A 23,197-nucleotide genomic window follows, 5' to 3' on the forward strand; every position below is an offset into this window, starting at 1 on the left:
GCATGCACACCCTCCTCTCCCCGCAGGCTGAGACCACTGATGGGCGGACGCCTGCTGGGATAGAGAAGGTGGCCAGAACTCAGCTCTGGGGAGTCTGGCGGGTTCGAGGTGCCCAGCCCCCTCCCTGCAGCCTGGGTGCTTGCGGTAGGCGGGCACAGATGTTTGCTCTAGAACTTTATGAACCGTAAGCAAGGTCATGGCTTGTTCCACTTCAGGTCAGATTCTCAAGAGGTCCGAGGCCTCAACACGACTGTGTCGTGAGGGCCGAGGGTGAGGCGTTCCCCGTGGGGGCTCTGAGGGGCACTAGCTTGTCTCCAGCTGAGGCCAGGGTGGGGCTGAGGCACTCAGGGCAGACAGATCTCAGGAGCCTGTGCGGAAAGCGTGACACCCCAGGGTCCTGACCCCCACCCGGGGTCAGTGAGGAGAGGTCGGAAGATGAGAGGCCCGCCTGTGCTCCAAAGGCCGAGGGGACTTGGTGCAACTGGGTGAGGCGCTGGGCAATTAGCAGACCAGGAAGGCCTGAGGAGACGCTGGCCTGCCGCTTGTACCTGTGATGGGCTCAGGCCACCTGCTGCAGGCCTGTGAATTCCCAGAAGCGCGAGCCACATCTTATAGGGCATCCAGCACAAGCCTCATGCCCATCACGTTATAAAATTTTCCATGAATGATGGGCATTGTATGAAATCCTTCATGACCCCATGCAAAGCAAAGGAAGTCATTTTTAATCATTCTCCGACTTACTAAAAATAAAACCTAAAGTATATTAACATACAGAAAAAACCCCCAAACACTCAATCTTGAAAGTCCAGGTTTGCCACCATGAAGGTTCCTGACTTCCCGTGATCTGTCTGGCCTGACCAGCTTCAGCGTGGATGGAGCAGCTCTGACTGAGTCAGCGGTGATCCCACAGACATCGAGGGGACACGGTGCCACCCGGAGCACTGCATGGGCTGTAAGTGTTGCTGCTGGTGGATCACAACACGTTACCTTCTTGACGGGACAAGTTGGTGGTGGGTCCCCAGTGCAGGCCAGTGACTTAGTGACCCCTGCTGCAGGGCTGTCCATGGGCCAGCCCACTGAGGCCTGCTCTTCCCCTGCCCCGATGTGCTCCCTCCCCAGAGGCTCTGCTTCCTGGGACTCTGCCCTGCAGCACCCGGTCCACCTACTCAGCTGCGAGCACAGCTTGGCGCTGGAGCCTCAGCCTGACCTAGGCAACACCTCCCTGGAGACTGGGCTCTGGCTGTGCTCTGCTGGCCCACCCTCTCTGGTTCTGCCCACTGCCATCAGAGCATAAGTCTTGTCCCCCAGTTCAGGGTGGGTGTGGCCAGGGTGCCCAGGCCCCACAGTCACTGGGACCCTCAGAGCAGAACGTGGTCAGCAGTGAACAGTGTCAACAGCTCAATCTTATTTCTTTATTTACTTGCACTGAGTGTGTGTGTGAGCTCATACAGACTGACTGAAAAGCACTGCTTTTAATTAACTTCACAATAACAAGATTCTGCATTTTACACAATTGAATCTTTAGACTCCACTTGCAAGCCTCGTGTGGAGTTTTTCTTGGCAAAGCAGATGCCCTTCAGGAATGTGCCTGACTCTGTGTGTTTGGTTCAGTTCAGTCGCTCAGTCATGTCTGACTTTGCAACCCCATGGACTGCAGCATGCCAGGCTTCCCTGTCCAACACCAACTCCTGGAACTTGCTCAAACTCATGTCCATAGAGTCGGTGATGCCATCCAACCATCTCATCCTCTGTGGTCCCCTTCTCCTCCTGCCTTCAATCTTTTCCAGCATCAGAGTCTTTTCCAATGAGTCAGTTCTTTGCATCAGGTGGCCAAAGTATTGGACCTTCAGCTTCAGCATCAGTCCTTCCAATGAATATTCAGGACTGATTTCCATTAGGATGGACTGGTTTGATCTCCTTGCAGTCCAAAGGACTCTCAAGAGTCTTCTCCAACACCACAGTTCAAAAGCATCAGTTGATGCTTTTGACTCTCTGTGTATGATGAATTTCCTTTTAGAAGGGATGAGGTCACTTTTACAACTTTGTTTTAGGGTGCTGTTGCACTTTGTGGATTTTTGATGCAAAATTTTAGTTGTCAACCACTCCCATCTCTTCTACTTCAAAATCTTATGTTTCAAACATCCAATAAAGTCTTATATCTTAGAACACTTGGTAAAATATATATATTATTTAAAAGCCTGTGTGTCACTTGTCTCAGCCATGAGTTCTGGGAACGAACATTACCCTAATTAAATCAAAGAGTGGTCGGTTATAACAGGTAAAGGAAGTATGCTGTGAAAACATGATGCCATCTAAGACCAAACAGAGTAATTTTTGAAAAGTTTGTTGTTTTGTGCTATTCATATTGCCATTAGCATGAATGATTATAATTCACTAAAATGATCAGAAGTTGTTACATTACTGATAATTGTGTATCAATTTGTAACAACAAATACAAGAAGACCCTCAGGCTATTTGTCCAAGATAAATTTCACACTCTTGTTTTCCCTTTGACTCAAAGTTGAATTCTTAGCACTTCCAAAAATGATATGTAGGATTAGATTAATTTTGCTGTGAGATTCTGTGGGGTTTCTTCTTGTTCTTCTGTTTCATGGGTATACTTGTTCTTAGGAGAATAGGTTGGATAACTCTTAATTCCAGAGGAAGACAGTATCCGTAACAACATGAACCTATGTGTGGTTCAGAGAATTCAGTCCACATTCACATTATGTAGTTAATTCTATAGTGATGTGAAAAGAAGTCACAAAAATGTTAATGATCTCATTCATGCATAGAGAAGTTTCATTCAAAGGTTCAAGGTGCTTTCCAAGTACTAATTCATTAAACCTGAACTTTCTGTGTCACATTACTCATGTTTGTTCTTTCTTTAAACCTAACTTTCTACCCAAGCTGAATTTCTAATATAGTAAGACCAAAATGAAATACAACTGAAAATATAAATTTCCACACATAGTTCTGTAGGGAAGTTCCAGTTTAAGTGGATTTTCTGTCATAACAGGAATTATGAGGGACTTGGAGAATCTGACCAGAGTGCTTGACAACCAGCTCTTCCTGGCCACTTTGGAAAAGGTGAAAACGTCATGGTACTGGGATTCCTAGGAGAGAGAGCACGACATGAACCAGTTCTGCACGAATCTGATGAGAAGTGAGACGATCAGCTCTCATCAGCAGCAAGGCTTAGTGGTGAAGGCGTGAGTCAACCGGGGTGTCACCCTCAGGTTACCTCATTAATCCACAGGCCCTGCCCCCACGCACACCTGAATCACAACACCCCTCTTCCACCCCAACCAGGTTTCCTCAAGTCCAGAGCCCAGTTACACATAAGCAATGAAGTTTTCATCCAGAATTCGCTTGGAATTCAGTGAAACAGAAAAAAATAGAGGTGAGATGCTGGGTGAGGCAGAGTAGTGCCAAATCACCCACAGCCCATGGTCAAAAAAGATACAGACAGAGATCCTCCATGCAGGCTGTTGGGGTCAGTCACTTAATTATCGCTCTGTCACTGCCACCGTGGAACTCTGGAACTCAACCCGTGGAGGAGCGGGGCCAGCTCATGTGTCCTGTGTCAGCTTCCCTCCAGGCTGTGGGCAGCCTTCACGCTTAGCACCGCCTCTCAGACCCTCTGGGATTTGTTACGTAAAAGCTGGCTTATTTCGCAAATTAAGCCCTGCTGGTGTGCAGTGCTGTCTCACTCCTCCCAAGCAGCAGTCTTGAGAGGTCACAGTGGCTTTCTGTGAGAGAAATGACCATAGTCCACAGGTGCAGCTCTGAGGATGGGATCTTGGGGCTTCTGGGAGCTATGGAAGCATGTAGCCCCCAGCAGCTGTAACACCCACTCTGTTGGGTGTTATTATGCCCACTTTGACATCCACTCAAACCAGGTTTTCACCTGTATAGTCACACAAAGCATAACTGGGTTTTCACTGAGCCCCATGATCACTGAGCCGGGACTGGTATAGAAGAAGGTGAGAGAGCCCAGGGTGGGACTGCATCTTGAGGACAGTGTGCCGCTTACCTTGTCATTCAGCACAGTGGGAGGATCACGGTGGACTACTTGCCCAGTAAAACACATGTGTCTTCCCTGGTGACTCAAGATGGTAAAGAATCTGCCTGCAGTGCAGGAGACCCAGGTTCAATTCTTGGGTTGGGAAGATTCCCTGGAGGAGGGCATGGCAATCCACTCCAGTATTCCAGAATCCCATGGACAGAGGAGCCTGGCAGGCTACAGTCCATGGGGTTGCAGAGTCGGACACAACTGGGGAACTGACACTTTTTTCAAGATGCACATGTGCAAGCCCTGGAAGGAACAAGTAGGAAAAAAGATACGTGTAGTTCCAGGTGGGAGATGAGGAAGGAAGGCTTCCTGGAAGAAGTGGTATTTGAAGCTACACTTGGATGGGTAAAATCTGTCTTGTGACTGTGACTTGGGGAACAGGGAGAGGGGTAACGAAAGGCACATGTCAGCAAAAGGGACACAAGAAGAGGAGGAACCCCACAGACAAATCGGAACTTCCCAGGTGACACAGGTGTGTTCAGGGAGCCCTGGACAGGAAGTAGGGAAAGAAGTGTTATGTCTATGAAGCCTTCAGCATCAAAACAAGATCTTTGGTTTGCAGGCGGAGAGCTGTCGCAGGTTGTGGAGCAAGGGGACTGTAACATGGCAGCTACAGGAGGAAAGATTAAAAGGGGGAAAACAGGGTTGGGGCTCTTGAGGGTCTGACAGGCAGTGGCAGTGGGCCTGTGGGGTTGGGGTGGGGAGGGGGGCTGTGAAACGCTGCCGGTGGTTGTTACTGAAGCCTGACAACAGGCTTGACTCAGCACAGAAACCAGGAGAAAGAGCGGCTGCTCTAGACTGAGAACAGAGTGAAGAGTTCGATCTCAGACACAGGAGTCTTAAGGATGGGGCAGGACTTCCAAAGATGTCTCTCAGGCCACTGGAAGTGCCATAAGCCTTCTCCCACCACTCTTGTACTCAGCAGTCATACAGACTGTATGATGACACACCAGTCAGAATCTAGCTAGATGATCATGTGTGTGATTAGTGCAACACAGTGTCTTCTTCGGAGCCACCCAGGAATTAGAACAGAACACACTTTATTCTGACACCATCGGCCCTGGACTGACTGACACACAGTATGGGTGTCAGGCCCAGTGTGCTGTCATGAAGTGAGCCCAGAGCTCTGCTCTGCAGACTGGGGTCTGAGTCCTGGCTCTGTTGTGTTTTATTTTTCTAAGGCCTTTCTTTATCTGTAGCCCCAGATCCTCCTGGAGGCTCTCTGTCTTGGGAATGTGTCATCATGATGGGGAGAGACTGGAGGGTGGGCACAGTCCAGTGAATCTACATCCCAGACCATACAGCACAGGTGCTTGGGGTTCACCAGTTTCATGTGAGATCAGTGGATCCTGTGTGAGGAGTGTCCACAGCGCTCTAGTGGTTACCACTGTCCTGTCCCCAGAAGAACAAAGAGGAGGAAGGCTTGGTACTTGTCCCCACAGCTTTCACTTGGGCTAATGAGGATAAACAGAGGCCAAGGAGATAAGGGCAGAGATAAGCAGATAAAGTAGTGGGAGGACAAGTGTGGGGAGGAGAGGTTTTCCTAGGGTTGATATTAGGGATGCCTGGGAGCCTGCGGGTGGAGAAGGGGGCACGTGGGTGAAGGCTCCCAGGTCTTCAGGAACCAGCACCTGGAGGCGTCTGTGTGTGTGTGGGGGGGGTGATTGTGGGTTGGGGCCAGGCGGTGGAGGGACTGGAGTGTCCGATCAAAGGGTGGATGTGTATTCAGTGGACAGCACAGGAAGTACTGCATTGCCTATTTTTGAAAGGGAATAAATGCCACTGAAACGCCACTGTTTCTCCGGAGCCAACTTAGGTCACTCCCGCTGCACAGGGTCAAGCAGTTGGCGGTGAGGGAGCCACCAGAAGGCCGTGAGGATGACCCGGGCCTGCGGGAGGGGCTGAACTGTGCGAGGGGAGCCGGGTGACAGTGACCCGTGAGAGCCTCGAGGGGCCCAGGGAGCAGAGAGTGCGCGAAGACCGAGGAGGACAGACCCCAGACTCTTCCCATCCTCGCTCCCTGGAGAACAGTGGAAGCCACCAGAAGCCAGGAGGAGGGGCTACTGTGCGGATTCTGGGTTTGGGGGCGTCTGGGCGAGGTTATTCAGGTGGACAGTCTCTGGCTGCCCCAGACGGCCAGGACTGGAGGCCCAGACTGCTGACGCCCGAGAGGTGACAGCGCTGCGGTGGCAGCGGGAGAGACGGGCGACGTGCCGAGAACGGGGACCCCGGGAGAGGACGCGCTGGGGGAGGGCGTGCGCGCGGGCTGCCCGCGCACGTGGGGATCGGGGACACCCCCCCTCCCCTTCCCCCCCCCCCCCCCCCCCCCCCCCCCGGCCTCACGGTGGGGCCTGAGCCGAGGCCGAGCCCCTGACTGTGGCCCCAGGGCCTACGGCTGCGGGAGTTAGGAACCTCCAACCCGATCCTCTTTCCACGGCCCCTGTCCCCAACCCACAGGCGCATTTATTTAAAAAAAAGAAAGAAAGAAAGAAAGAAAGAAATCAGCTCGCAAAGACCCGGAACGCAGAGGCCGGGGCTCCAGCCGGTCATTTTCTGCCTCGGGCCCGGGGAGGGCGGGGGCCGGGCTGGGCGGGGAGGCCCGCTGCGCCGGTGCGCGCGCCCGGGCCCCGGGAGCGCGCTCCGCCCCCGTCCCCGCCGTGCACGCGCCCCGCCCCCCCCCACCCCCGTGTATGCGCGCGCCCCGCCCCGCCTCCCCCGTGCGCGCCCTCGCCTCGCGCGCGCGCCGCGGAGCCGCCGGTGCAGCGGGGCGGGCGCGCTCCGGGCGGGCCGGGGGCGCGGGCGCGGGGCCGGCGAGCCGGGGCGCGCGGGGGAGGCGCCGGGGAGGAGCGCGCTGCGCCGCCGCCCGGCCTGCCGCCGCTCGGTGCGGGTCCGCGGGGCGCGAGGAGCGGCGAGACCGCGGCCTGGAACAAAGGGAGGCCGGCGCGGGCGGGGGCGGCGCGAGCATGGCGGACCGCAGCCTGGAGGGCATGGCGCTGCCCCTGGAGGTGCGCGCCCGGCTGGCCGAGCTGGAGCTGGAGCTGTCGGAAGGTAACAGGCCCGGCGCTCGGCCGGCCGCGCTGTCACGGGGCTCGGGCGGGCGGGGGTCCCGGCGCAGGGCGAGAGCGGCCCCCGCCCTGCGGCTCTGCGTCTTCTGCCGCGGCCCCGGCGCCGGGGGCCGGGGGAGCCTGGGGGCCCGGAGGCGGAGGGCGGGCCCGTGGCTTGGGGCGCAGGACGAGCCTCGGGCCGGGGGCGCAGGATGGGCCCGGGGCTTGGGGCGCAGGGCAGGCCCGGGCCGGGGGCGGAGGACGGGCCCGGGCTTGGGGCGCAGGACGGGCAGCGGACCGGGGGCTCAGGGCGCGACGCGGGCCGGGGGCGCCGCTGGGGCCGCAGGACGGGCCGCGGCCGGGGGCGCAGGGCGGGCCGTGGAGCCGGGGCGGCCTCGCGCGCGGCCTGGTGGACCGGGCTGTGTCCTTGGTGCGCGTCCGAGCGCTGCCCACCGCGGCCGGGCCGGGGGCGGTTCCGCGACGCGCGGCCTGAGGCGCCGCGGGCCTGGTTCTAATGCGAAACTTGTCGTTGGACTTGAGGGTCTGACCGCGGGGTCCGTGGCGTCCGGCCTGGACCGGGCAGCACCGCTATTGTTCCCGTGCGCTGGACGCGAAGGTTGGCTGGAACTGGAGATTCCCCTCCCTCAGGCCGGGTCTGTGCCGCGTTCCCAGCGGCTCACGCTTCCAATTTGTGACAGATTCGCTACAGTGATTTCATGGAGTGTTAAATACGGTTTCTTATTTTCTCTTAAGGCCGGGATCATGTGCTCAGCTGTCATAAGTTTTAGATCGGGGTTTGCTATGTCTTTTTATAAAACCCACTGAAGTTCCGAAATGTTGAATGTTGACTAAAGATTTAGAATTAACCCGGCTCACCCTGGGAAGACCACTAATACACTCCGGGTGGAGAGAGGCCGTGTCCTCTCAAATTTATATTTGGAGCAGTTTAGTAGTGAACTCGTGTGTGTGTGTGTGTGTGTGTGTGTGTGTGTGTGTGTGTGTAACGGTTTTGTGGGGCTGGCAGCCAGAAAGTAGATTCATTGGTGCCAGTTTTCGTCAGCTGAGAGAAACTGGTGTTGACCTGATGTTTTCCCTTTTAACACTTTCAGGGGCGAAGGAGGTGGTAAAGGTGGGGGCCTGGGTGAGGTGCCTCAGAGGCTCCTGTTTCACGTTCGGGTTCCTGCGGGGCTCTGTGATGCTCAGCTGTCCCACAGGAGATATTTCCTGGACTCTGCTCAGCAGTCCATGTCTGAGGGGCTGCAAGGGCTGCAGGCACTGCTTTACCTCAGTGCTGAGCTCAGCTGGGGAGCAGGGCTTAGTCCACGCTGGTGGGTAAGGAGTTCTGTGTGGACAGGTGGCTTGGAGGGGCGCAGGACCCACTAGAGAATATTTGCCCAAGTTCTTTGGCTTCATCACTGCTCACATGGGTTCTTCTCCCCTGCCCTCTGCCCACCACAGCTCTGCACCAGAGCTGTGCTGTTTACAACACCTTATCCTTCCTGCCTTATCTCCAAGCAAGCTCTTCTGCTCTATCTGCCTCATCCTGATGTTGTGTCACTACACCCCTGCACGAATCCTTCCGCCTCCCTGGTCAGCCTGGGCTGGGCTCACCTTACTTCTGCATGTCTGGGACAGTATGTGGCCCCTGGTGGGAGTCGCTGGTGTGAACATGGACAGAACACACTCACTTGCTAGGTGGCAGTTGCCGGTCACTCTCAGTTATTCCTAGACTGTGTCCCTGTTGCCCAGAGGATGGCAAAGCAGGTGCTCAGCCTGGTTCTCTGTGAATACCCTGTGTCCCTGCAGATTTTAAAAAGGGTTTAATGAGTTTCTTATTGACTGTCAGAACAGAGGAAGGGGCATGTGTTTGCCTGCGGGAATCACATTATTGTTTCTCCTTCTCTAAACCTCCCTAGGCCTGGCTGGAACACCGGAAAGGAGAGGGTTGTTGCTCTGACTGCCCAGCGCCAGCCACCTCCCTACTCCCCCTCTAGTTGTGTCATCTTTGACTTGTGTTGTCTGCATTGGGTTGATTGGGTCTCTAAGGTCGTTTGGAGTTTTGTGTCTTGCGACCATGTAGTATAGTTTTACTAGCTTAAACTAGATGAATCAATTTGCTTTTCAGTATTGTTTACCAGAAACCAAACAATGAAAGGATCAGAAATTCTTGTCTCTTTACATTTTGGAACTTAAAAAATCCCCCACCATATCCACTTGCAAAGTGAAAAGTTAAAAGAACTTTTAATGCTGAATTGAGAGTAATGCTTTCATATTTATCTTCAATCAGGATTCATATGGAGAGAATTCTTTAAGTTAGTCATCATTTTATTTAAAAGGTTAGAAAATACTGTCGAAACGTGTGTGGACTTTTTAGCACTCAGTTCTTACAGAGGAGCATGGAAAGCAGTTCCGGTTTCAGCACGTAATGTAGGCTGAAAAACCAGAGTAGGCTATTCTCTCAATGTTCCTACGTGGCCTGCCAGCCACTAATGGTTGTGTATAATCTAGATCAGTAGATGCTGGTCCAGCTTTGGTTTTCCCTGTCTGCTGTGCTGTTACAGACACTAATGTTCTGTTTTATGGGTCACTGTTGGATGCAGGGTTGCAGATTGACTTCTTGGCTGCAGAACTCGGATTTCCACTTTCCTGCTCTGTTGGTTGCTGCCTCTTTTCTTTCCACTGTCTGTTGCTGTCCGGTGCTTCCCCTCGGGACGCTGGGCTCCTCTCCCCCAAGAACTAGTGCCAGCAAAGAACAGGAGCTCTCTGTGGGGAGAGGCCTCTGATCCTTGCATCTGGGGAAGTCTTGTGGGGCCAAGAGGATGCTTGGTGCTGAATGTGAGATGGAGAGGAAGCCGGTGAGCTGGCTGGTCGCTGGGGGCCAGGTGGGGTGGTGGAGGCTCTTTTCCCCACACACTTTTCCGTGAATCATTTTTTTCTTCCCTCTCCTCCCCTCCCTTTCCCTTCATTCTTGCCTTTTGGAATCATGTATTTTTCTCTTTGGCTTTAAGAGGGCCACTAAGTAGGCAATATGTGAATAAACATTATTTGGCTTAAAGGAAAACTTTAAATGGAAACACCAGCAAAGCAGAGCAGAAAGAGAAAATTTCTCAATAAAGGCAGACTCATGTCTTACTAAAAAAATTAGCTGTTGATTGAAATTCAGCAATACATTTCTCTGTTAACTGTTGGTTTGTGTCCTGGGCTGTGCACACCCTGGACTTGCAGCTCTAGACGATCTCATCCCACTCTTTCAGCAATGGTTGCATTCTTATTTTGATAGGACTCTGGGAAATTGCCTTGTGATACAGCCTGTGAAAACTGTGATGTTTGCAGAAGAGATGTCTGTTAGCTTTATACTTTGTGGTTTTTAATTGTGAGTTTGCCTACTGACTTCCTAACTCTTGCTTATGGGAGTTACTCTGTCTGTAAGGTCCCGAATTCCTGCAACTAGCAGTTATGTTCTATAATCGACTCCAACTTAACATTTTCTAGTAAGTGTGAAACTGCCCAAGGGAGGTGGTGGGTGCTATCAGTTCATTGTATTGATCAAGGAATCAGTCTTTTTTTAAGTTACAGATGAGTAGTTCATATGCACCTGGCATAATCCTGTCACCAGAGTAAGATCTTAAAGAGATGGCCAGTTGGAAGGTTTGTAGGTTGGGGGGCAGGCATCTTCAGGGCTGCCAGCACACAATGGCAGATACACCTAGCTCTGCAGCTTGAGCTTCGTCCCCTGCAGCCCCCAGCTGTTCTTGGCGGTACCTGGGGCTGCAGAGCTGGCCCCCTGAGCTGAAGTCTGGGACCACCTTCCACGGGTGGGGGAAGGAGACCACTGTCTCTCATGCAATCCAAACGTTCTCCTCATTGAAAGGAAACGGGGGGCTCTGGAAAACAAATATGTGAAAAAAATGTTTTCTTCCAGAGTCTCACTGATAACTTGTCACTGGGAGGGGAGGGAGGAGGGGGTGCAGATTCAGGGAGTGAAAGCTGAGCTGCTGCACCTGCAGTCAGCCCTCACGCAGTTAATAAAACCTGTTACCTCTGGGGCGGCATGTCAGTGCTGCCCCCGGGAGCTGGCGTCCTTGGCTTGATAAATCTGAAATAAAGGATTATTACCTGAATTACAGATATTTGCAAAATGGCAGCATTGATATGGGTGGGATGTGAAATGTGTGGACTTGAGTTTTAAGAGTTGTTCAGAGTTATGAAAATTGTTACATTTGAATGTTCTTTTCTTGATGAATAAATATAGATGTCAGATTTAGCCGGGAAGGTAAAGGCACACATTCAAGGCCCTAATGTGTAAGGTTGATCCCAGCGCCCAGAAGGTATTTATCGTGCTGTAGTCGCACTTAGAGCTGAATGCCGTGAGGTCACAGCTGTAACAGTGACTATTTTGTTTCATTCTGGGCCCACTGGCTTTATATTCTTGTTATGGTTTGGAGGCTACAAGCTGTTGGATGTTATGAGTCACTTTTTGCCTTCCTCCTCCCAGCCTTTTTCAAATGAGAAGTCTCTTTTTTTAGAGCTGTTTTTTTTTTTTTTTTTTTAAGCAGTGATTTATGGGATGAGTTGTAGCATTCTTCTGAATTGCAGAGAGAATGTATTGGATAATCTTCGTTTTGATGTCATGTATATGGACTGACTCACCAGTTCAAATCCTAGTCATATTAAGGTTCTCATAATTACTCAGGCATCTTCCTAAAATAAGATGCTTGCCTGCAGGTATTGGCTAGGTTTTGCACATCAGTGTTTTTCCTGGAACAGGGGACACTTCATCTGCTGTAACATGGAAGGCACCTTGGGTAACACGGCGGGCTCTGGCCGCTGTTGACGGTTCCCGTCCTCCAGTCTCTTCGTCTGTGTGCCTCTACTTTCAAGGTTGCCAGTGTTGATTTTCCCTCTTCTCAGTGTTTTCGTGCTCCCTACAAAGGTCACCTGCTGTCATTGCCTGCATACCTTTCTTTCTGCTGAGAGGGTCAAAAGCTTGTGACATCTCAGAAGCAGCAGTTGCATCAGTTTGTTGGTGATGATAATACATAGCGCTCTTGAAGGGGAGACTCTTAAGTGGGAATTCACGTGTGAGAACACAGAAGTGGGGTTTGTACATATATCGCCCTTTGTTCAGGACTCTACGCGGTGTTAATGTTCATAAGCACTTAAGACCAGTAAAGTGGGGAAGGATTGAGATGTTGGGCTGTAAAGTTAACATGACAACAAGCAGTCTTCTTTTGAGGGAGGGGACTGGGGAGGTGGCTCTTTAGTTTTGCTGCTGCTGAATATTGTGCAAAATGAAATGTGCTGAGAATCACAAATTGAGATCCTTCTTTACCAAGCATTTTGTGCAATAGGTATGAGAAGTCAGGGGAAAAAAGACCCAAGATAGTGAGCACGGAAGCAGTCCGTGATCTGTGTTAAACAGATCTTTTCCTTCTGGGCTGCTGCTGGTTTTTAAATCATATTTTTTTGCTTATTAGGTTGGAAACTTTCTGTGTCCTCATGAAAAGATTGAAGACTGCCGGCCAGATCCAAACCAGTTCTGTCGGCACCAGAGACAGCAATTCCTTGCATACTTGTCTGCCATTATGTACAATTAGAATTTTTTTTTACTGAATTATCTGGTTAGTCAAGTCAGGTATTTTTCTATTTTTTTTTTTTTAATTAGAGGAATACTATAACATTTTAAAATTATGAAGTAAAGAAATATGTAAATATGGGCCCTGTTCAGTGTGGGGCTGGTTCATATCCCCAGACTCAGGTCTGAGCCTCTGGCTGAGGAGGGAGGTAGTTCATGCATCTGACTTCCCTGTGGCCACTCGGTGCTGGGCAGAGACGCTTTCTCCCAAAACCACAAGCAGTCTCTCGTGTCCTGACCACGTGTCTTACCAGTGTAGCTCGCCATGTGTCAGGCATTTATGAAACATCCTGTTAGTGGGGAGAGACCCACCCATCCCAGTTTCCGTGCTGCCCGGTCTTAATTCTGCCTTCGTGGCTTTGTTTTGGCTGTTCTCTTCTGTTGGCAGAGCCTCCTGTCGGGACCTCTTCACTCTCGGGAAAATCATGAGCACCTACTTAGAGCCCTGTCCCGTTTCTGGCCCAAGTGTCATGTCCCCGAGAAGATGCGGGGGGTGTGGCTCCAGTGAAGGCGGGTGGGGTGTGTGTGTGTGGATCCAGGTGACGCTTCCTGGACAGTTTACCTGAAATGAGAAGAGAAATGTAAACCGTGTTGCTAATTAACCTTATCAGAAGATTCTAGGTCTTTATGAGTAAAGTAATGTAAGTAAAGATTATGTGCTTTGTTGCAACTCGAGCACATTGGGTTATGTCAGTGTCACAATGACACAGATGACAAGATCTGTATCTCCATGATCTCACCTTCACAGAGGGTGAGAGTGGTAGCAAAGCCCGATGGTGTCTGCGGCCGGAATGGGTGAAATCTGGAGTTGGCCAGACGCGTTAGGAAGGACGGGTTCACCCCAGAGCCATGGGTCTCGGGGGCTGGATTTAGTGGAGGGGGCATGGAAAGCACCAATCCATGTGTCACTTGTGGGTGACCTTCTGTGCTTCCCGAGCCTCTTTGGGTCTTTTTCTAAGTCTTGTGGAGATTTGTGTGCAGATCTTGAGAATTCTCATGTGTGTCCTCTGCAGAGTCTTCCTCCAGATCTTCATGTGTGGGGAGGGTGTCCCCCGCTGTCAGATCTGGTTAAGAACCCTGCCTTCGGGACAGTTGCGGGGATCAGTGAGACAGTCACAGTGTCTGCTCTGTAAACATCCAGCCCCGCAGTTCCCCCAAGGTGCTGTCACTGGGACAGGGTTTCCCAGCCCCCCCTTTATCTCTGTGGTTTGAGTTACAGGGATTGTGAGAGCGGCCCTGGGAGAAAAGCAGGGGGCCCAGTGTGGGTGGGGAGTGTGGGGTTGGGAGGGCATCTCTTAATAGCTGCTGCCTGGGCACTTACCCTACCTGGGGCAGCTTCAGAACTGTGAAGCCTCTTTTTTTTTTTTTAATGATAAATCTTCCTTTCTGGTGGACTCTTTGTGTCAATACCCCTGGAAACCCCCTTTTCAACCCTTTTACTTTCCAAGAGAAAAGTAAGGGAAGGGTGTCCCAGGTCAGACTCCAGCCCAGGTGTGTCTGGCAAGGACGACCTGTTAGGTGACAGTCATTGAATCTGGGACCGCGTGTGGATCTCCACTCACAGTCCTTCCCAGCGCCTCATGGAGGCGGGGCTGACCTCCACAGGCCCTGACTCTGAAATCTTCCTCCCGGAGCTGCATGTTCCCCTGCCCTCAGTGCGTGTGGAGAGGGCTCAGCTAGCTAGCTTCTCCTCGTTTCCCACGACAGAGGCCGTGTGTGCCACTTCCGGGCCACACAGGTGAGGCCGCGTGAGCCCGGGCGGCTCTGAGAGGCCCAGTCAGAGTCAGGCTCGCCGTGGCCACGACCCCGGGGCTCGGTGCACCTCCCGGCACTCACCACAGGTCCTGGGCTTTTACCCTTTCCAGTCACCTGGCGGTTACGTCAGTGGTTCCGTGCGGGTTTGTGAGTGTGAGTGGGCTCTCTCGTCAGTTTATAAGCTGCTTCTCTCTTCCTTTCTGGCTGCTCTAGGTCTTTGTTTCTGCCTGCAGGCTTTCTCTGGTTGTGGTGCGTGGGCTTCTCGCTGTGGTGGCTTCTATGGTTGTGGAGCACAGGCTCTAGGGCGTGCAGGCTTAGCTGGAATGTGGGCATGTGGGATCTTCCTGAACCAGGGATTGAACCCATGTCCCCTGCTTTGGAGGCAGATGCTTAACCACTGGACCACCAGGGAGCCTTGGTGCTTCAGTGAAACCTAAGCTGGTTCTTTTAAAATAAAAACCGGAGATAGTCTGAAGTGCCTCCCCCGCCCCCCTGCCATGAACTTGTGTGTGTGTGTAAGTCTCTCAGTTGTGTCTGACTCTTTGTGACCCTGTGGGCTATACAGTCCATGGAATTCTCCAGGCCAGAATACTGGAGTGGGTAAGCCTTTCCTTTCTCCCAACCGAAAATTATGTATAATAACTGTTAATACTTGAGTGACACCAAGTAATAAGATGGAGCTGTGTATGGACATGTGCTCCGTTTCTTCCGACTCTTTTCCTCCCCATGGACTGGAGCCCATCAGACTCCTCTGTCCATGGGATTCTCCAAGCAAGAATATTGGAGTCGGTTGCCATGCCCTCCTCCAGGGGATCTTCCCAACCCAGGGATTGAACCCAGGTCTCCTGCATCTCCTGCATTGCCGGTGGATTCTTTACCCCTGAGCCACATGGGAGGCCCATAAGGTAATCTTTGAGGAGCTGTTTAAGCAAGGGTGTAATTCCACTAAACTTAAGTCATTAAAAAACACCTATTAAATCCAAGGAAAAACCAACTTGCCAGGGTGGAAACTCTTTTACTATGTACATTGTAATGTATCTCAGGCCCACACTTTACTCTTGCAGTACTGTATCCTGTAGAGACATTCTGTCAACATGGGATTTGCTGTTTGGGTGGTTTTGTTGTTTCATTCTGCTGTTAGCTCAAGTGAATACAGTCTTACTGCAAATAGTGGGGCTAGTCCTGCCCCACCAAGCCCAAAATTGACTTGGACCAAATGAGAAATAGCACTTGGAGTCATTTTGCTGTTGATACCAGAGTCCAGACTTTAAGAATTTCTGTTGCTTGTATATAAATTAATATGAAAAGAAAGTAGAATTCTGCCTCCTCTGTTTATATGGTGATGAATTATTATTTAGCTGTTATACTGGTAAGGGATAATATAGGCATCTATAATGCCTCTTGGTGTTTTAGAATTTCTTCCCTGTTATTTGGAAGACCTGGCTCTGGACACAGGGATGAAAATAACCTTGATTTTGCTTGTTTCCTTCATGACTTGTTGAATTTGACACAGGTAGGATTCTGGATGAAATCTCTCCTTGATGGAAAGTGTCTTAAGTAAAACACACTTTCTGAAAGTGTACAGTGTTCTGTCTCCCATGCATGCAGAGGAACAGAGCCTTGGGGAAGGAATGTGGGCAGAGGTTCCTTGGAGGGCCTGCCATTCTGCAGGTGACAAGTGTCTACTGTGGCAGCTGCTTTGCACAGGAAGTAAACTCGTGGACTGGCTGTGTCAGTAGGGTTGTAGGACAGTCTGAAAACTATCACCTACTCTTTCTAAGATTTATTTTTTGGTTGTGATGGGTCTTTGTTGCTGCGTGCAGACTTTATTCAGATGCAGTAAGCAGGGGTTCCTCTTCCTTGTGGTGTGTGGGCTTCTCTTGTTGCGAAGCAAGGGCTGTAGGGTGCACAGGATTCAGTAGTTGCGGCTCATGAACTCTTGTAGTTGTGGTGCCTGGGCTTAGTTACCCGCAGCATGTGAGATCTTTCCAGACCAGGGATCAACCTGGTGTCCCTTGCATTTCAAGGTGGATTCTTAACCACTGGACCACCAGGGATCCCCTGTCATTTATTCTTGAAAGATGATGTGAGGTGGGAACAGTATTTAGAACACTAGCATTTCTTGAATAGAAGAGATGAAATAAACCTTGTATATCTCATGGTGTCTTAAGGCTTTCAGCTGCTTTCATGTTGGCATTTTTTAACTCCTTTGAAAATATTTTCTAGGAAAATGACGTTAGCTTCTTTGTGTAGATGAGACTTCAAACAAATAGAAACTCATGAGCATTAGAATGTTGGCTTCATGACACATTTCCACCATCACGAGTTAACTGAACCGTTGGGTGGCTTTCTTCTGAAGCAAGATAGGGACCCCGTCTTCTCCTATGAGATCAGCATCAGGAGCTCTGGTGTCCGGGGGGCTCCCAGGAGGATGAGCAGTGGGCAGCCTCCTCCCCAGCAGCATGTTCCTGTCAGAGGAAATCGTTCATCTTTCTCTTGTACGAGGTTGTAATGGGTGGAGGCTCACGCTGCACATTTTCTTTGCTGTCTGCCTCTAAATTTACATTTAAGATTGAATCTGTCATCTAGAGGATGAATATGTGGGTGTTCACCATACACTTCTGTTTTCTCTATGTTTGAAATTTTCCTGTTTCTCGTGGAAGATGAACAGCATCCTTTAGAATCAGGAGACTGGATCAGGTTCATCAGAAATCTTCATCCTTTTGCTCAAGAGATGATGCTGTTAATTCTTGTGTTGTTTCCTGGAAAAATATTTTACTTGAGGTTCCAGGAATAACCTCTTCAATGTCTCTACAAGAGTGACCTCTCTCTGAGCTTCTTATTACTAACCAGGATGATGGCGATTGTGTTTAAGCCACCACCAATCACTGACAAGGCGATCAATCTTAGGTCTTTTAAGCAGAGTGCTTTTCTTCCAAGTGGAGTGCCTGTCTGATGACCTCCAGGCCTTGCAGAGATGGGGGCCACGTCTGATGGATGTGAACCACCCGCTCTTGGTCCCCAGAGAACTGGAGTCTTGTCGGTAGGAGTGGACAGTGCATAACTTGGACTTTTAAATCAGACGTTGCAAAGTGATGTCTTTTTTGGTGTGAACAGAGCTTGTTACCTGTCTCTGGGGGAGGACACTTACATGTCTCAGGGCACCACTCCCTGATTGCTCACCTGTGCTAAGCACTGCATTAGGTGTCTACATAGATCACTTTTTTTTCCTGAAGGACATTTGTCTCACAAAAAGGGAAGCACGTTAGCAAGCTTGCGTGGGACCCTGTGGCTGAGTGGTGGGTGCCAGTTGGCTGGTTTGCCCTGGAAGCCCTCTCAACACCAGCCTCCTCAGTTCTGGCTCCTGACTGAACATCACTCTTACGGAGTGAGCCAGGAATCCAGCTCACAAATGGAGTGTGGAAGGAGATACCAAGTTTCTTGGTATGTGTGGTGACTTCTCTTTTTTACGTATTTACTTTCACATACCCTAATGATATGTTTTTTTCACCTGATGTAACAGTTAACTACCAGCCATTACTGGTACAGAGTTCCATGAAGGATATTTTAGGAACCTGTAGTCTCAAAAAAGAGCCTTTATTTTCATAACTATAATGTGCTTAATAACGTTGTTGGGATTGTGGCTTTCTTTTGTTTCTTATTTTTAGATCCTTGAGTGGAAGCTATTTAGTGATTACTCATAATTGTGAAAATAATCTAGTGATTATAGAAACTTGTTAGGACAAATGTGTGTTTTCCTTTCTTTTATGTAGATAAAAACATTAATCCAAATAAATGTTGGCAGGAATGACCATGTGGGTAAGATTTTTACGTGATGTGGCCATCTTGAAATGTCACCTCAGGACTTTTCTAGAGCACCTGTCTTTATTCTCAGTATTTGAACCCTCCCTATTCCCTGATTGTTCCCGTTTGAACCAGAAATTTGAATCCACGTGTCCAAGATGGCACTTGTGTGTGTGTGCACGTACCGTCGTACTATTTTGCTGTGAGAGGGGCTGTTTGAACACTGCTTTTGGGCAATTTCCAGTCTTGGTCAAAAAACCTGTAACTCCTTACTAGTAAAGGTAAAGGTTCTAGAGAACATGGACTATTCTGTCTCCAGATCATTTTTGTGTATTTATAATTGCACCTGTTCTGTTAGCAATGAAGGTATCAGTCTTGGCCTAGTCAGGTCACGCTTACAGAATTAAGGGAAACAAGATCATTTCCAGCTTGTTTTAAATCTAAAGCTGCTAGCTATCTCCATAATAACCCAATCTTAAAAATGATACAATTAGACTTTTAGTGAATTAAGTTAATTTGGTTATCTATGGTTGAATCATTTCACTGCATTGTGAGTTAACTTTTTTTGATTTCTTCATGATATGGAGTCAGTCCAGAAGGTAGGCTGAAGCCTCAGACCAAAGCATTAACGATGTTACTTGTAACTTGAGACCAACTCTCTGAGATGATAGCCGTATCCTTTGTTTAGTTCCTGCTTTTTACAGTTTAGTTCCTGTTTTTGATTCCGAGTCCCTCTTGGTCTTCCCATGTTCTTTCCACATCCCCGCCCCATCCTTCTTCTGTTCTGTTGTCTTTCTGACCCATTGTAGATGTGTGTGGGGGAGAGAGGGTTCTAACTGCTGTGAATTTTTGATAGCCTGTGGAAAGGACTGTGTTTTTGAGCAAAACACCTCTAAATGAACCTCCAATCACCTGAATATCACCATTTTGTGGACTGACTGTGGAAATTTTTAATTGTTTTTTGTGGGGTTTGGCTGACCTCTCTCTGCCCCACCGATTACTCCTCCCATCCCGTGTACTCAAACTCTGCAAGCCTGGTCAACACTGTTAGATGCAAAATAATGAACAGAGCGCTATAAATAAGAAATCACATGTTGCCACACAAATGCTTTCCCCGTCATTTCAGTGTGGATTGTTTGTGCTCCTGTGGTGACCCTGAGGATTCTGGCCTTTGTTTGGAAGCACCTCACATTGGGGTGATATGAAATGTGAAATCGGCTGCAGTATTGTTATCACTCACAAGCGGACAACAGAGATACTTTCATCTGAGCAACAGCTGAAAATTAGAACGTGCTCAGTTTGGATGTTGGATGACCTTTTTGAACAATGCATCTGGCTTTCGTCACACCTTAAAAGCTGTGCTTATACTGTTTTCTGTGTTGTACTTAGAATTTCTACAGTTCTTAAAGGATATATTTACTTATTTTAAGGAGATAAATTATTTTACAGTAAAATACTCTGTGGGGATTTAGGTGGAATAGGTTTGCAATGGCTTCCCTCTGGTGGCTCAGTGGTAAAGAATTCGCCTGCTCATGCAGGAGACACAGGAGGCGTGAATTCAATGCCTGGGTCGGGAAGATCCCCTGGAGAAGGAAATGGCAACCCATTCCAGTATTCTTGCCTGGGAAACCCCATGGACAGGGGAGCCTGGCAGGCTACAGCCCATGGGGTCACTAAGAGTCAGACACGACTGAGTGAAGCTGACACTACCCTCTTGCACACAGGTTTGCCATATTGTCCACTGTTTAATACCAAATATAGTGAGCTCTTAAGTGGCTGACATGCCACACCACCTTGCAGGTGTGTACTTGGGGGGAAGTTGTGTGTGTGTAGGTGCAAACATACACACACACTCATGCATATATAACTGGTTCAGTCACCTTTGATTCCAAAGATGAGTAGAGATTGTTTTTGCCACATGAGAGCTTTTGAATTGTTCTGTTCCTTAAGCATTTATTTCATTTGCAATTTATTGAGTGAAGCTGTGTTAGATACTGTGGGAGTGGTGACAGCTGTTTTTATAAAGACAGGACACAAGCTGGTGGGAAGTTCAGTATCCGTCAACAATAGTTGAGAAGGGGCCCCTGCGAGGCTGTGTGGAATCAGGTGCCCGGTGAGTGGTGGCAGCAGGGAGGGCTCTGAGTCAGAGGAGGGAGCCGCTGGGCGCCCCCTCGTCGTGCCCAGGCATCTGTGTTTGGGGGTGCCATCCCAATGCTGTTCCCCGCCTGGCTGGCTCTGGCTGAGGCATGGGACTGGGCTGGGCTCAGGCAGGAGGCCCATGGGATCGTGGCACGGGAGCCTCTCCTGGCTTTCAGAGGCGGTGAGTGCTTGTTCATGTTCTGTATGTGTCCTTCCTCTCCCCCTGCCCCCTGTTTTCCCTCTGGATCTGTGCTCATGGCCTATACTCATGGCACACCCTCTAGTTGCTTCCAGCATGGGGACCAGTGCTTATCATGGAGGACCGGCCTGTGGGGGTGGTTCCTGGGGGAGCACAATGTCCCTTTGTCTTGTGGACCTGGGGGATCACAATGGCTCTGGCCCTGTGCTTGAGCCTAGGCACCTGTTCCCAGCCCCCTCCCCAGTCCCCACAGGGGAGGCTGTGGCCCACATGCCCGGCGGCCACCTGCGGAAAGCCAGTCTGCGACCGTCACTGCCCTTGACACTTGCACAGGTGGCGACACTTGGCCCCCGTGGACGGCCAGGCTCTGCTTCACCATTTGCGTGTTCTCTCCTGCGGAAAGTAGGCCATTTACTGTGGTTACCTGGGAGGCTGACTGCCTGTCCCAGCTCCCACTTTCAGAAGGGTGGTCTGGGGTGGGACCAGGGTGTAGGTCTCCAAGTGAGTCCGGTGCAGCTGGCTAGCCTGTGGGAGCTTGGGGCCTCCCCATCCACTTGGAGCTAACTGTATGTTTCTTGGTACAAGACTATCAGAGTAGAAGGAAAAGAAGTAGATGGAAGGAAATTCTAGTTGACTGTCAATGCTGGGAGTATTTGGGATAGGTAATAGCATCTTAGGCTTTATGTTCAACTTTCCCAGTAGGTACAAAAGGAATAATTGTGAACAGATGGCCAGCTTGAAGAAAATGGAAATCCACAATTGCGTTGTGTGAACTTTTATTTCAAATTTAGTATCCCCCAGGTGACTTGAACAGTAAAGAATCTGCCCGCAATGCAGGAGATCCGGGTCCGATCCTTGGGTCAGGAAGATCCCCTGGAGAAGGGAATGGCTACCCACTCCAGTATTCTTTCCTGGAGAATCCCATGGACAGAGGAGCCTGGCAGGCTACAGTCAATGGGTTCTCAAAGAGTTGCACACGACTGAACAACTAACACTTTCACTTTCCCATTAACGCAGAGGAAGAACACTAAGAGCTGGGCTTCTCCCCTGTCCAACCTGCAGGCGGGGAGCCCAGCAGTGATGGGGGTGGTGATGCCAGGTGTCTGCCAGCCTCAGTGGTCACTGTGGGGCCTTACACGTTCAAAGCTGGGGTGGAGCCTGAGCCTGGGGAGAGGGGAAGGGGACTTCTCTGAGGGGTCTGCCCCCGACTGCCGACCTGTGCCAGCAGGTTGTGTTCAGGGAGCAGGGATGCTGAGCCCAGGGTTGGCTTTGTGGTCTGTTCTGGGCAGTAGATCCCATGAGAGAGAAGCTCAGCTCTTGTTTCTTTCTAACGCTCACACATTTCACCTGGTTCCTGTGGTTGATGGTTTCCAGAGAGGTTGTGTGGGGCTTGCTCGGGGAGAAGCAGCTTTTCACGTGTGGTGGGAGTTTGGTCATCCCCACCTGGTCACATGGTGGTCAAGACTTAAACTCTACAGACTTTTTAGGGAAAATGCAGAATCTTCTGAACACCTCTGTATGCTTTTCTACTGAAAAGCTTATTCATATACTGTAACATTTTCTGGAACTGTTGATATTGTTTTCCCTGTTAGATGGGATCATTAGTGGACTTGTACTATTAAAAACCTTCTTCTAGATTGTATAGTTACCGCTTACCCCTTCCCACTCTTGTTTCCTGGAAAAAAGCACCAGTTACAAATGAAGTTAGTAATGAAATAGAGGTCATAGATATGTAACATAGTGTATTAAAATATGTTAAAATATGTATGTATACTTTATACAAGTCATCAAAAAGGAAAATAAAGACTGAGAGGACCCATGGTGCAGAAGCATCACTATGATGTAACCTGAGTGTTCAGAGCTCTGTGTTACTTTCTCAAGGTCAGCTTCCAGGCGGGTCTCTCTTCACTAACCCCGGAGTAAAGAGTGAAAGATGGAAAGGTGATTTTGGCATTTGCCAGTCGTAATTCAACAGACTTGTTTTATTAGTTGATAATTTAAAGCATTTCAGTTATAAAAATTTGCTAACATACTTTTTTTTTTTTAAGTTTTCTTACTATATGTTTCTTCAGGAGTCTGTGACAACTCGCTGACTTTTCTGCTATCCTGAGTTACAGTGTGTTGAATTAGGAGTTGTAATTCCTTCTGTTTTAATATTTATTGAAAAGTTCCCTATATATTTTTAGATGTATATTTTGTACAGTTTAAAATGTTTGATACACTACAATTTTAAAACATCACAAATATTATTATAGGATATAAGTAGATATTTTTAGAAAGTAAATAAATATAAAAATTGGGACAAAGATTTAAAAAAATTATCTGTAATTTTACAGTTAAACATAATGCCAAAACATTTTATTTCTCCATATCATTTGAATTAATCCAGAACTATAACTAAGTGGTGAAACAAGGTTGATGCTGTGTAATTTATAACAATATGTTGCATGTATTACTGTGTTATTTTATTGAGGGAGTCATTCACCACATGAAACAGGCTTTTGTTCTTTCTAAGTAAAAGCAAGGTTCACAGTTAAATCTCTTTC

At 49.5% G+C, this 23,197-nt stretch overlaps 1 protein-coding gene across 9 annotated transcripts in view; it reads left to right on the plus strand.

The window, feature by feature from the left end:
• Positions 1-6,973: 6,973 nt before the first annotated feature.
• The window catches only part of DIP2C (disco interacting protein 2 homolog C), a 294,103-nt gene continuing 277,879 nt past the window's right edge, over positions 6,974-23,197 (plus strand). For all 9 annotated transcript variants that reach the window (XR_009690071.1, XR_009690072.1, XM_061126603.1 and 6 more), the window contains exon 1: positions 6,974-7,123. Coding sequence is in view for 7 of the 9 variants with exons in the window: in XM_061126603.1 (XP_060982586.1) it covers positions 7,039-7,123 (85 nt within the window). In the remaining 2 variants the exon portion in view is untranslated. The remainder of the gene's footprint in view (positions 7,124-23,197) is intronic.

The sequence above is a fragment of the Dama dama genome, chromosome 23 (assembly GCF_033118175.1).
Source record: "Dama dama isolate Ldn47 chromosome 23, ASM3311817v1, whole genome shotgun sequence".
In the NCBI taxonomy this organism is placed as follows: Eukaryota; Metazoa; Chordata; class Mammalia; order Artiodactyla; family Cervidae; genus Dama; species Dama dama.